The 16,371-nt window shown below is 27.0% G+C and overlaps 1 protein-coding gene across 1 annotated transcript in view; it reads right to left on the reverse strand.

The window, feature by feature from the left end:
• LOC101236102 (uncharacterized) overlaps positions 1-16,371 on the reverse strand; it is a 34,061-nt gene extending 17,690 nt beyond the window's left edge. Inside the window, exons 1-5 of the mRNA XM_065817670.1 lie at positions 15,243-16,371; positions 9,010-9,483; positions 8,736-8,930; positions 2,330-2,577; positions 1,643-1,814 (exon numbers count right to left, since the gene is read on the reverse strand). Coding sequence (XP_065673742.1) covers positions 1,643-1,814; positions 2,330-2,577; positions 8,736-8,930; positions 9,010-9,483; positions 15,243-16,121 — 1,968 coding nt within the window. The 5' untranslated portion in view covers positions 16,122-16,371. The remainder of the gene's footprint in view (positions 1-1,642; positions 1,815-2,329; positions 2,578-8,735; positions 8,931-9,009; positions 9,484-15,242) is intronic.

A 16,371-nucleotide genomic window follows, 5' to 3' on the forward strand; every position in this document is an offset into this window, starting at 1 on the left:
TCAAATGTGTATTTCATATTTTTCTCGTAGGCACCATATACATTTTTAGGAATGACTGTTATATGGAGGTGCTGATTTAAAGATTTGTCTAAATCTAAAGACCAATTCAATATAAGATCATAAATTTTTTTAATCTTAGGTTTCATGTATGTAGTTTTATCTTTTGATTCTCATTTATTTTGACAGCATGATGTCTTTTGAATACTTTTTATTTGTATAATATTATTTTATTTTAACTTATATTGGGGATTATAAAAGGTCACAATAATTCTATGTTGTATAAAAAAGAAACTCAGAAAAAATAATAGAAATTTGCAATTGTAAACAAAGAAACAAATAAGTGGAAAATGTTTATCAAAAAACATTTTATATAAATGTGTTGTTTCTTCTAAAAATGGTAAAAACGGTAAATAGAAAATAGAAAGTGAATGGAAAAAACTAACAGAGAGTGAATAGAAAAAGCATTTTGCCCTGTGATAAGAAGTAGATCTTGTATAACAATGATACAAGACGAGGTATACAAACATAAGTCAAAGCCAGGATTATACCCAAAAAAGGCTATGATAACAGTCTGGTGATTTCCAACCAAATCATCACAAATTTCTTCAACCTAGTCATACAAACACTGGACAAACCTACTGTCATACAAATAATGGACAAACTTACTGTCAGGTACTAGACACATTTCATAAAAATTCTTTGCCCTGCAATTTAAAAAAAAAATACTTTACTGTCTCACAATTATGCCTGATTGCATAAGCAGTTTTTTCCTATTAGCCAGCGCTTTAGCTCAAGCCCTTTATCGCTCGCCTACACGCCAATAAAAACGTTGGTGAGCGCATAAAAAAACGTTTGCCAAAATCATTTTTTTCATCAAAAACTTTTATGAAAAATCGTGAAAACATATTTGTGTATGAATTATTTTATTTAGAATTTAAATAAAACGCTTGCTAAGCTGTTTTTAATGTAATTATATTATTTAGAATTTAAATGATTTTTAAAAATTATTTTATCTTGAATTTAAGTAAAAGATTTTTACATTTTTATTTTAATTCTTAGTCTAGTATTTTTTTAAAAATTTTGTTATTTTTTATTTTTTGGCGTTCTTATTTAAATTATTTTATTTAGAATTTCAGTAAGATGTTCATGATGCCATTTTTTTTACTAATTATTTTAAATTTTATTTAAAGCATTCTTTTCACTGTTTCTAATATAAATAGCAGAAAAAGGCGAACTTTTTAAATCACCCAGACCGACCTAAAAATGACCATCTGGCCAGTGCTTTTTGCATGCAGTGGCATTAAATTTCAAATGTAGAAGACTGAATCAGCTAACTTGGTTATAAAATCCTGCCTCATCCACCATACTTTCCTGACCTGGTTCCAACTGATAATCATTTTAAAAGCGCTTTAACACATTTGTTGCAAATAAGCAATTTAATTCTAAAGACGACAAAAAGTGACTCTAAAAGCGTCAAAGTCAAAAAGAGCAGACATTTAAATGACCTAAAAAAAAATTTGTTTGACTTGATAAAACATTTCTTTTTTCTTCTGATATTTATTATTTTAAAACTATTACCAAAAAAAAAAATTATTTTCCAAATATTAGTATTTTATAGATAAACATTAAGAAAAAGCTTTACCTGCTTTCCCCAAATACCATTTTCATAAATAATATTTTTGTAAATACTAGTACCATAAGGGTGATCACCTTCACTTCCATCAATGAGCTCAGACTGACCAACAAGAACTATACCATTGTCACCAAGGTTAAACATGGTGTTTTGAGAAATTTGTAAATTTCTGTGAAAACCTCTGAAAAATTAGTTAACACACATGTAACTACTTGAAAAAAATAAATTATAAAACATAAATTTCTATAAATCTATACATATTTATAGTATATTTAATACTAAAATATATAAACCAGTTATTCTACTTTTTTCAACGCACTTTTCAACTTACTTTTAAACGCATTTTTCAACGCACTTTTAAAAATATAAAAAACACACTTTTTGATGTTTCCTTATTAAAAATGGTCTCACTGTGGTTTCTTATAGTCATTTTGTCTCAAATATTTTTAAAATGTCTCAAAAGACAAAGAAAAAATATTTTGAACAAAAACTTTAAAACAAAACTACAGATTGCATCTTAAGTAAAAATTTTCAGTTTGTTAGAGAAACATTTATAAACTTTATACTTAACTTAAACAGCTTTATAAACAGTTTATAAAGTATAAAAAAAAATATATGGAAGTGTATAGAAAAAATATATGGAAGTGTATAGAAAAAATATATGGAAGTGTATAGAAAAAAAAACATGATGCTTACTTTACAAAAATTCCATTTCCTCCTGGAGAATTAAATATGCAATTACTAATAGTAACATCTACGGTTCCTTCTAAAAACAACATGCCATTTGGATGAACAGACCAATCTCCTCCACTGGGTACTTGATAAGGCTCCATAAATGTTTGAGTTGAATGAAGTAAAGTAAGACCAGAAATAGTAGTATTCAAAATAGGATTATCTTTAGAACCAATCATTCGAATCAAAGAGGGCAGTTGTGGTACTTGAAACTAGCCATTTTAAAAAAATATTGAGGAGATAAAACATAATAAATACTTATAAAACATAACTAAAAAAAGGAAAAAACCATTGATTTTATCATTAATTATATTAATAATAGGTCGGGTGAATAAAAAAAAAAGGAATTGCTTTTATTCAGTAATTGTTCGGTTTTCAGCAGTTTTGCATAAATTTTTATTCACGTAAAGTTTAGCAATTTACTCAGTAATTACTCAGCTTTACGTGAATAAAAACTTAAGCAAAATTGCTAAAATTTTTATTCATGTAAATCTGACCAATTACTGAGTAAAAGCAATTGCTTTTTATTATTCACCCGTAGTAAACGACCGGAACTATGGCCAGGGCTAGGTTTGATAACACATAGTCGCGACCGGGACCAGGTTTATGACCAGGGCTGCATAAATATTGACAGATCCTATAAAAATGTTATTTTTAATTAAAATTTATGATATGAGTTATAATTAAAAACAATACTTTTATAGTATCTATTAATATTAATGCAGCCCCGGTCATAAACCCGGCCGGGGCTGCATTAAAATTGATAGATCCTATAAAATTATTTTGTTCTGAGTTATAAGTAAAAAATAATTGTTTTTAATTATAACTCATATCATAAATTTTAATTAAAAATAACATTTTTATGGGATCTATCAATATTTATGCAGCCATGGTCATAAACCTGGCCCCCGTTGCGGCTATGTGTTATCAAACCTAGCCCCGGCCATAGTCCCGGTCGCTTACTATTCACCCGGTCTATTACATCTCAAAATTTACGCAAGTAGAGATCATTATATTATTGGTTATCCATAAAGTTTTTTTCATACTTTTCATACTAAAAAGTATAAAAATAATTATAAAACAAAAATATATATTATATTAGACTCATTTTTTTTCACATCTTTTTTGTGTAACAAAAAAACTAAAAAAAACTTTAACTCGAAACAAAAATTATTTTTTGTTACATTTTTAATTGCGTTTAAAAAAAATTACTTAAAAATTTATCTTTTGAAAGGTTTTATTTAAGTTACGCAAAACACTTTTATGAATTACTTCTAATGATTGTTTAATAAATGAACAAATTTTATTTAAATTACTAAAAAGTGTTATATATTATTTTTAAATTGTATAAACATTTGTTTTTTCCAAAAAAGTTGCAACAAAAAATTTTTTTTTTAAAAAAATACCGTAGTCTATTTAAAATAGTTATTTTGAATCATTTCATGCTCTGATTAGTTAGTCAAGTTAAAAAAAGAAAAAGTTTTAAACAATTCTTTGTAAAAATAGAAACAAAAAAACAAAGCAATTAAATCATTCTATTGCAACAGAAGATTTAATTTAACTTTTAATTTTCATAATTTTAAGTAACTTAATTATCTATCAAAAGATTTTTAGAAAGACTTAAAAAAAAAAAGAAAAAAATTGTTTCAAACAAATTACTATATTTAAATTTATCATTAAAAAAAAAAAAAAAAAAGGTTTTCAGTTTAAACACTATAATTACTTTTTTATTTTATTCAAAGCCTTTGTATAAAACTTTAGAAAAGATCAAGAATTTAAAATTATTTATAACATAACAATTTTTTTTATAGCATTTAAATTGTTAAAACATCAAAACCGCTATGGTTAAATTGTAAAGAAAAAATATTATTGGCATGGTCAGTTACAGCATACGATTGCACGCCATTCCTGTCCAAGCATGGTAATACTGTATAAGAATTTTATAACTTTTTAGTAATTTTGTTTGGTCTTATAAAAAAATAGATAAACTTTAGTTTTAATTTATTTTTTAAAAAAGGTCACCCAGCATGACCCTTAGATAAAACTTGGGCCCCACATATCAGGAAAAAATTTTCTTTAAAAGAACATCAACCTGGGTCTCAAAAGAATCAGAACTTAAAAAAAAAGTTTTCAGAATAAATAATTTTTTAAAATAAATTAATTTATTTGAAAAATTAGGTTCAAAAAAAAAAAAAAAATTTTGACAAAAAATGTTGAGGTTATTTTTTATGAAATTTTATAGCAATATCAATATTTATAGCAATATCATTTTAAAATTTCATTTAAATTATAACTCTTACGAGAACCAGTATGATATACTTTTAGCGATAAGTATTTTTTATGGTATATATTCACATATATGTGTGTATATATATATATATATATATATATATATATATATATATATATATATATATATATATATATATATATATATATATATATATATATATAAATATTAGAGATGTGTCGGGTACCCGGTAATTCAGCTGTTTTACCGGGTACCCGGAATTTCTCTTTTTCTTATAAAATCATCAATTTCTTTAAAAAAGAATAAGAAAAAAAGGTCAGCACAAAAAAGTAGGGGGAGAGGCGTTCTCCCTCAAAAACAAGAAGGGGGTGCTTCCTCCTGTTTCTGAGGTGAGCAATATACCACTGCGTCACTGCTGCTAAAAACATAGAAATATTGCATAGTTTTAGGGGGTTTTAATTATTTTTTAGTCATTTAAAAAAATCTAAATTCTGTTCAAATGAAGTTTTCAATCAAAACAAAAAATCATAAAAGAATTTAAAATAAAATACAGCAAAAAAGTGTTGTCTAAATAATTTTTTATTTGTTTAAATTTTTTTTATTCTTACTTTTTTTAATGGACTCAGTGATGGGTACCCGGTTTCAGACCAGGTTTTTATCACTAGGTACCCGGAATCGAGGACCCGGCATATACTGGTTCCGGCACACCTCTAATAAATATATATATATATATATATACATATATATATATATATATATATATATATATATATATATATATAAATATTTATATATATAGACCTAAAGTGTAATTAAGGGTCACGCTAAAAAATCTTTTTTTTTTTAAAAAAAACATCTTCGCTTCCAACAAGGCTGCAAGCAACCACTATTAGAGTTTAAAGTTACTGGAAGAGAAAAGATAAAGGGGGCGAATTCCAAAGAACTGTTGTTCGAGGAAATAAACTAGAGGAATAAAAGTTTTTTGAGCATTTAGGAACAGAAAAAGGATGAGGTTTAATCGAATGATGAGTAACACGAGAATCAATTTTAGTAGATGGCACAAGAGACGCTAGCTCTTTAAAGCAGTGCCCATTATAGTATTTGTAGAAAAGAGAAAGAGAAGCAACATTACAACGACGTGATAATGGTTGGAAGTTGGCTGCAAGAGCAGGTATAACTATGTTTACAATGCATTTTTGCATCTTGTTTAAAAGAGAAAGAGATCATTATAAGATCCGCCCTAGATATGGCAACAGTATTCCATACAAGGCCAGATTTGAGATTTATAGAGATAGAGAATAGAATCCAGAGTAAGAAAGTGTCGAGCTTGATAAAGAGATGCAATCTTAGCATTTTGCAAGCTAATTTTGAAGATGAAGGCTAGATTCATCATAGACTCATCGAGTACATTACCGTTCATAAATATCGGAAGATCTAAATTATTATGATAATGATTGGCTGAAAAAAATTGAGTTTTATCTGAATTAAAGTTCACGAGCCACTATGAGTAAAGATTACAGTCACAACTGATTTACTATTTCCAGTCCTTTTTTTCAATAGCTACTGTTTTTTGGGGTAATTTACCAAAATTTTCACAAGGTTAGTTGGCTCAAAGTATTTAATATTGGGGAAAATAATTTAAATTTTTTTTGTTTGTTTGTAACAATGCAGTGTAAGCCAGAAATCTGCGTAAATGATTACTTGTGTAAATTTTTTTGTTTTTGCAAAATTTTAAAAGTATTACCCTTCAATAAAAAAAACCTTTCATTTAAATATATTTTTTTTTATGATTTAAAATTCTTAGAAAAGTTTTCAAGCTTGTTCAAACTTCACCTTTTAATGGCAGTTTTTGAATTAATCAAAATTTTATAATTTCAATAATCATTTTTTCTTTAAATTTAAGTGTCAAAATAAGAGAAAATATAATCAATAGGTATAAATATAATAAATAAATTATATGCTAACATTTCCTGCAATGGTAATAACTTTTTTACAGTATCTCAATATTGTAGATGCTTTCTTGTGGAACGTTGCGCTAATTCAAGTTTAGCAGGTTTAAAACTTGTTTGTAATTTGCATTTGTTCACTAACTATGAATTCTTTATAACTAAATGCAATTTCGGAAGTCAAAGAAACAATAAAAATTAATGCTATTACGCATTATTAAGTTATTTGGTTTACCTATTTTAAGTTTAAATATATTTCTGATAATTATTATGTAAAAACCTAAAAAAAATTTTAATATATTTTTAAATTAAAACTTTTTTCAATTATAATGAAAAATAAAGAAATTTGTAGAAAATTGCTTCCTGCTTAGAAAAACAACTTAAATAAATCAGTTACAAATTGATGCTTATAAAGTTACAGGGATCTCTGACAAAACAATGAATTCCTTTCTAAAGAATTTAACAAAAATGAAATAAAGTAAACAGGCGCAATGATAGATTGGAGTTGCATAAAAAAATCGTGTTAAAAAAAGATCTACAAACAAGAAGTGAAACAAATCTGAAACAAATGAACTATAGCTTAAAACTCCCCCATAAAAATTAAAGTAATGGAATTATGATGTTTTTTTACTATTTAATTGACCACCAGGTGCAAACTCCATACCATTCACCCAAGCTTCTGAAAAAAAGAGAGCAGTAAAATCAAGCATTGCTGTTGAAAGAGAGGAGATGTTTTACTCAATTATAATACTCAATTATTTACCAAATAAGGAAAAAAATTCATCAATGTTAAGGTGCAATAAAATTTATACTATAGACATTTTAAATTCACATTTATCAAAAAAAGTTCCTCAAAGTACTACAGGTAATGTAATTTTTTTAACTGCTTGTATTTATCTCACTCTCCAAATTTACATTTTTACACTTTAAGCTAAGATGGTGCTTCTTTTTTTCCTTCTCCACTTTACTGCAGAGCAGTGAGATTTCAAAATGTAAAAAGTGTTGAGGTTATTACACAAGAATAAAACCTTTTTATTTTTACATCTCCCTTTCTGTTCTGTGTTTGAATAATGATATACAAAGTAGATCTTAATAGATAAAAGCCATTTTATCTATCAAGTTCTACTTTGTGTATAAAGATGAGGATTGTTTTTTTTTTAACTTTTCAGGAGAGTTTACATTTGAGACAAATGGTCTTTAACTCCTTTATTATTAAACATAAACTAGAGTGCACAGTTATTGATAGAAAAGTGACCACTACAATTTTGCCTTTAAGTAACTCTTTCAAAAGACAAAAGATTACTTAGGTTTAATTATAGTTGTATCAAAAAGCAGCAGTTCAGGTACAAATGATGAAAACATAGCATAAGTTGGTTTACAAAACTATAGATGTCTGCAAAAATACATAACTTGGATCAAAGTCTTATGAAATGTTTTTAACTAATTCTTTGTGTTTCATCATGAAAACAAAATTAATGCTGATGAACTTGAGTAATCAAGTAAAAGATATACCATTACCAGTAACTTTTCTTTCTGAGGAAGTTCAGGAAAGTTTTTCACAAAAAGTTTTAAATGAAGGTGTTATGCATAGATTATTGTGCAGCTCAAATCCCTTGTTAGCTCTCTAAGAAGGAATTTATTAGCTCTCTAAGAAAGAGTTTTAGGGACTCTAAGAAGGAGTTTATTAGCTCTCTAAGAAAGAGTTTTAGGGACTCTAAGAAAGAGTTTATTAGCTCTCTAAGAAAGAGTTTTAGGGACTCTAAGAAGGAGTTTATTAGCTCTCTAAGAAGGAGTTTAGGATATAATAAAGAGCTTGAACTTAAAAAAGAATGTATTAAACTTCTGATAAATTATCTGATAAATAACTTTTTCTTTGTTTTAAAAAAAATTTATTAGACTTCTAATAAATTATCTGATAAATAACTTTTTCTTTATTTAAAAAAGAATGTATTATACTTCTGATAAATTATCTGATAAATAATTTTTTCTTTGTTTAAAAAAAAAAGTTTAGCATGTAACAGAAAACAAATTTTTTGGCATAAAATTATTGCCAAAATTAGCAATAAATTTTTTTTTATTAATTTCGCACATAATAGAATATAAAGACTTAAAGAGTAAAAACAGAAATTTTAACCTATAATAAACTTTTATAATGTTATGCGCACAAACAAACCTTTGATGGTAATATAAACTCTCCATTTGCTGTCACATTTGGAAAATAGTATAAAACTTTTTCTTCTTTATCGTAAAACCATTCATTAGCTACATCTAGTTCTTCAAATATATTTTCAATATACCATTCTCGACCATTACTATCTCCACGAGCTTCTTGAAAACCACCCCAGCTCCATTTCAGCGTTTGGCTTTCCTATATATAATTAAACAAACAAGATATTCAAAAAACTTTTTAATAAATTTTTATTAAGAAATTAAATTTTTTAGATTACCTGATCTCTACTGTCCAATTTAAACATCCAATTTCCCCAATGATACCCATGAAAAGCATGTACAACACCAGTACTTGGGTTCTTCCAGCTACGTGAATTAAATTCAGAGTCATTATAGTAATGCAATCCTGAGGGAACATTGTACGTACTGCCTGCAACAGGAGATGAAGATCCCCAATATGAACTTGGAGGATCAAATTGGGATACAGTTCCACCAACACCAACAAAGAAGCTGCTGAAATAAGAATTAGGTCTACTCGGAGACTGCAATTTTATATCTATAGGAGGAGAAACAACTTTAGGGGGCAACCATGACACTGCTTGACCAATGTAACCTGTGGGAAAAGTATGAAGACCTTGAATTTCTGGATTAGCATTTGGAAATCGAGCTTTTACTAAACGTTGATCAGCAAAAAACATTTGGTCAAAGACAGGCAATTTAAAACCACTTAAATCAGCAGAAAAAATATTTACCTAAAAAGTAAGTGAAAATATATAAAAACTACAATATTTGTAAAATTTAGGAGCCTGAACTCTAAAATAATACAGATGCAACTAATAAAAGTTAGTTGCTGTTAAGAAAACTTAGGTATCTATAGCAACTAAATAAAAAATATATTCACTTTTTTAAAAAGCTCGACCTCATATTAGTACTTATGTAAAATTTGGTAGACATATATTTAAAAACCTTATTTTTAATTATTATTATAATTAAAAATAAGGTTTTTAAATATATCATAAAAATGTCTTTTTGGTTTTGAAAATATATGATTGTTAAAGATTTATTAGTAACTCAGCCCTTAAAAACATTTGGTAATTATTCACATAATAATTGGTCTGTCTTTACTATGGCATACAAGTGCTGATCAAAAGTTTTTCAGCATAGTTTTAAATTTTTATTAAATGATTATATTATATTGTTTTTAAATATTTATTTTTTACATTATTTAGTATTCAAATCTTTAATTTATTTTTGTTATTTAAAACTCTTTGTTTTTACTGATGACCAAGAGCCTGAGCTCTATTTATTCTAGGGACAGAATGAAAAATTATTATTAGGATTATAATAAAGGAGGTTGAAAATGTGCTATATATAAATACTCAACAATCGGAATTAGGAAAAATGAGGTCGGCAATTATTTGATGACCTCAAACTGTTAGAGGTCAGTATCAGGTTGGCAAAAAAAAATTTGACATAAAGGGGTTACCAAAAAAAGCATAAAAAACAAGGTCGGCAATTTTTTGCTGACCTAAAACACTTTGAGGTAGGCAATTAGGTCGGCATTGCTGAGTGCTGAATACTATATATATATATATATAAATATATATATATATATATATATATATATATATATATATATATATATATATATATATATATATATATATAGTATTCATGTATATATATATATATATATATATATATATATATATATATATATATATATATATATATATATATAGTATTCATGTATATATATATATATATATATATATATATATATATATATATATATATATATATATATATATATATATATATATATATATATATATATATATACACACACACAAATACAAGGGGCGAATTAAGTGATCGCGAGTTGAAAATTCCGTAAAAATTTCTGGTCTCCAAATTTTGTTTTTCTTGAAAACCATTTTTGCGCGTTATTTTCGGACCATTCATAACAGCTTTACAAGTTTAAAGACCATAATTTTTTACGGAATTTTCAATTCGCGATCACTTAATTCGCCCCTTGCATATATATATATATATATATATATATATATATATATATATATATATATATATATATATATATATATATATATATATATATATATATATATATATTAGTGATGTTCTGATTAATCGGCATCAGCTTAGTCTGCCACTTTTTATACAATTAGAATCGGAATCAGCATCTGCCTTTTTTTATTAATTTACAGATTTTCTAACCAAGGGTATTTGAATATTTTAATCCTGCATTATGATAATAATTAAATAAATAAACTAAACTTTATGCATTATTTTTTTGAGAAATCAATTATTTTGACTTAATTTACAGAATAATTTATTTATTCTTAAGATGGTATTTATAAGCTTCAATTTAACAGCTGAATGTACTTCAACTTTTATAACCATAACTTTGTTTTTGGAATAATTTTATTTTGTGTTGTTTTGTATTGTTATACTTATATATTGTTTTGTTATATATTTTTTGTATTGTTATATATATATATATATATATATATATATATATATATATATATATATATATATATATATATATATATATATATATATATATATATATATATATATATATATATATATATATATATATATATATATATATATATATATATATATATACAGTCATGGACAAAAGTTTGCAACCTCTGCGATTTTCGCATATATTTTAATGTATTCTACTCTGAATTGCTTTTGGGCTACTTTAGTGCTACAATTTTGTACCAATTTGTGCTAATTGTCAATTAGAGCATCACTCATTTCCAGCATGATGGCGCACCTTGTCATGGTACCAAGACTGTTAAGGACTGGCTGCGTTCTGAAAACATCCTGCTACTGGAACCTTGGCCAGGCAACAGTCCAGATCTCAATATTATTGAGAATGTTTGGACTGTAATAAAGCAGAAGATTGCTGCACATAGCCCAAGTTCTGAAGGTGACCTCATCAACTGGATTAAACGCGTGTGGGTGCAGGAAATTACGCCGGACTATTGCAAGAAACTGTGTGAATCGATGACAGGACGTATTGAAATATTTTCAAAAATAAAGGATTTCATTGTAAATACTAAAATATGAATAGATATGCTGTTTAACCTGTATAGTGTGAATAAACATTCGAAATATATGTACCGATTTATAATTTACTACTTGTTTTTCTAAATTTTGAGTGTTTTTTGTACAAAATTGCAGTGGTCGCAAACTTTTGTCCATGACTATATATATATATATATATATATATATATATATATATATATATATATATATATATATATATATATATATATATATATATATATATATATATATATATTTTTAAACATGTTCACTTCCAACAAGGCTGCAAGCAGCCACTAATTAAAGTTGGAGGTTACTGAAAGAGAAAAGATGAAGATTTCAGAGCAAAATAACGATTGACGGACGACTTAAAAGATTGCAAATTATATGAAGCAGGAAAGCAAGATGAAGGAAGTGAATTTCAGAGAACTGATGTTCGAGGAAAAAAGCTAGACAAATAAGCGTTTTTGGAGCACTTAGGAACAGTCACAGAAAAAGGATGACACTTAATTGAATGACGAGTAACACGAAAATGAATTTTAGTAGATGGCACAAGAGACGCTAGCTCTTTAGAGCAGTGCCTATTATCGTATTTGTAGAAAAGAGAAAGAGAAGCAACATTACGACAATGTGATAATGGTTGGAGGTTGACTGCAAGAGCAGGTCCAACTATATTTACAATGCGTTTTTGCACCTTGTCTAAAAGAGAAAGGGCATCATTAGAAGATCCGCCCCAGATATGGCAACAGTATTCCATACAAGGCCGGATTTGAGATTTATAGAGATAGAGAATAGAATCCGAAGTAAGAAAGTGACGAGCTCGATAAAGAGATGCAACCTTAGCGGATGCTAATTTTGCAACTGATTTGATATATGGTTTCCAAGAAATATTGAAAGTAAGAGTTAATCCTAGAAGATGAAGAGTAGGTGACTCATCGAGTACATCACCGTTCATAAATATAGGAAGATCTAAATTATTGCGATAATGATTGGCTGAAAAAAATTGAGTTTTATCTGAATTAAAGTTCACCAGCCACTGTGAGCCCCATGCTGTAGCAGAAGTGAGATCCTTTTCAAGCTTAAATGCCCCCTCTAAGCAATCAGAGGGTGTTGGTTTCTTATCACAACAAGAATATATGGTAGTATCATCTGCAAACAATGCCACCTTAGATGTGAGATTATCTGGAAGATCGTTAATGTAAATTAAAAAGAGTATAGGGCCAAGGATAGAACCTTGAGGAACCAATGAAGTTACAGAATAAGAAGAAGAGTGTTGTCCATCGAGGACAACTTTTATGCTACGATTGAAAAGGAAGGATTCAATGATCTTAAAGATGTTGCCGGATACACCATAAGAAGAAAGCTTATGGAGAAGACCAGGATGCCAAACTTCATCAAAAGCCATGAAATGTCAAGAAATGTCAAGAGCGATGGCCTTAACCTCTCACCTTCATCTAATGCAAAATAAAACCTGCCAGTTATTACTGTTAGCAAATCAGCTGTAGAACGAGAAGATCGAAATCCATATTGATGGTCCGAAAGTAAGTTATTAGATTCAAGATGAGAAATTAAGTGTTTGTTAATTAAAGATTCAAAAACCTTGCTTATGATAGGAAGAAGACTTATGGGACGGTAGTTAGACGAATCAGATCGCTCTCCAGAATTTTTGAAAATAGGGATAACAGATGCCGCTTTCCAGCAGGCTGATAAACAAGACTCTGATAAGCACTTGTTGAATAGTTTTGAGAGTATAGATGACAGCTCCGGAGAACACTTCCGCAAGACAATAGCAGGTATGTTGTCCGGGCCACAAGCTGTAGAAGAGTCTAGGCAGGAAATCACTTTAGATACAGATGCTGGAGTGATATGAGTGTCAAGTGATGGATCAACCTGTTTGTTGGCAATATCAGGTAGAACGCAACTAGTAGAATCAAGAGATGATATTGATGAAAAGTTTTTAGCAAACAATTTGGCTTTGTCTTTAGGTGAGGTGACAAAGTCTGAACCATACAAGAGAGGTGGAATTATAGATTTGGCCTTATTATTGATATTATTAAAGATTCTCCAGAATATATATATATATATATATATATATATATATATATATATATATATATATATATATATATATATATATATATATATATATATATATGTGTGTGTGTATATATCAGAACTTGCAACTATGAAAAAAGAGGTTGGCAAAAAATTGCCAACCTTAAACTGTTAGAAGTCAGCATCAGGTTGGCGAAAAAAAATTTGATGCAAACAGGTTACCGTATAACATAGAAACGAGGTCTGCAATTTTTTGCAGACCTTGAACACTTTTAAGTTGGCAGTTAGATCGGCATTGACAAATGCTGACCCTAACTCCGAGAGCTGAAATTGCTTTTTAACTCAAGTTCTTATTACCAATAATTTTTTAAATTGATCATAGAATGATTACCATTCAGAAATAATTAATTAGGTTATGAGTAGTAGACAAAGATTTTATTAAAGCTAAAATGTTTAAAAAAAATTGTTGCTTGCTTTTTTTTTTTTGACAGTTAAGAAATTTACCCATAAACATTTGCCACTTCATTTAAAGAAAAACACACTAAATATAAAAACACACTAAATTAAAAAACATAAAAAAAAAGACAACGATGTTGCGTTATGAATTATACTCCCTATCTATTTTAAGAAATAAATAGGAAGTATAAGTTTTTTTAAATAAGGAAAGATTTTTTTTCAAATTTTCAAATTTTTAAATTTCTTTGAAAATTGTTTTAAATTTTTTTTAATAACAATATTGTTTAATTAAATGACATTTAAACTATAAAAGAGATGGTTTCAAATTAAATTTAGTAACAATGTGGTACATTAAAATATGCAACTGATGTAAATTAACTTTTAACAATATAAATATGTATATTAAGTAAACTTGCGACTTTTGTTATGAAACAAAATCTCTTAACAAGTAATGTATATCAGGGGCGTGGTGTATAAAAAAAAAATATATATATATATATATATATATATATATATATATATATATATATATATATATATCTTATACTGCTGGTTTATGTGAGCAGTCTGACAACATACTGAAATAGCCTGCTGCCAGGGGCTTCAGTACATATATCTATATTTATAAATATAAATATATATATATATATATATATATATATATATATATATATATATATATATATATATATATATATGTATATATATATATATATATATATATATATATATATATATATATATATATATATATATATATAAGCTCAAGTTAAATAAGTATTAAAAATACTTATTTAACTTGACCTTCTATCGTCTCGTCGTATCGTCTTGTATTATTTCTCCTTTAGCAAGATCATTAGGAAGAAAATTTTACTAACTTTTAAAATCTTGAAAAATATATATAAAAAAATACCTTTTTACCAGAGATAACTCCATTAAATTTTTGAGTATTCCACATTCCGTCTGTCCTAATATAACATTGGTTTGCAAAATCTTTTGTTGAGTTATCAAAAAAGATAAAGGATGAACATATAGGTTTTTCTTCACACATCTCTCTACATTTTGAAACTGTAACAGATCCTAAGTATGTTATACTTTTTGTGCTTTGCTTTGGAATAAGATTTTCAAATATTGGACTAACATCTATGTAAATATCTAATGATGATTTGAATAATTTCCAAGTTACATCAATATTAAGATCTGATGTAATAATTACTTCTTCGTCTCTATAATTTGTTAAAACAAGATTGCTTGAAGTAACCAATAAGGGAGAAGAAATGTTATACAGTCCGCTTCTTATATTGACAACACACTTGTTAGGAAAACCAAATTTAAGCTGCTTCTGACATTCATCTATACCTGATTGAATATCTTGAAAAGGTGAATTAATTTTTCCAGTCCTAATAAAATCTCCATTAATATTATCAACAAAAACGTTTAATGCATCTTTTAAATCAAGCTTAGAAGGCTTGTATTTATTTTTATATACAAATTTACTCCCACAAGCATCTAACTGTAGAGCTTCATAAACAGCTCTTAACTCCTTAAATGAACCTTGTCCAGGGTTCAGCTTTATAGCAAATTGATATGCTAACTTTCGAATTTCACAGTCAAGTCCTTCTGATACTGATTTAGGCTTGCTAAATATATTTTCTTTGTAATCTTTACCAAATATTTCTTCAAATTTCATGTTATATTTTTTAGAAAAGATATCACTGTTTTCAGCTTTACACACATTGTAGACAAACAGACCAAGAAGATAGACACAAAAAATTTTAATTATGACATTCATTCTGAAACACAAATTATTTAAAATAAATGAATTCTGAAAAGAAAAGAAAAACTTTGTTTATATTAATTTATAAAATTCATTGTAGCTGCTATTTGCTCTTATACACTAGCATATCTCACAATTATCTTATTACTTTTTTTTTATCTTACATTTTCAAACCTAGATGTAATTGTCGAATAATATTTATTGTAAAAAAGTATGAAAATAACTGTTAAGCTGATTTTTTAACCCAAAAACTTTAAAGAAGTCT

Source organism: Hydra vulgaris, chromosome 14 (assembly GCF_038396675.1).
Source record: "Hydra vulgaris chromosome 14, alternate assembly HydraT2T_AEP".
In the NCBI taxonomy this organism is placed as follows: Eukaryota; Metazoa; Cnidaria; class Hydrozoa; order Anthoathecata; family Hydridae; genus Hydra; species Hydra vulgaris.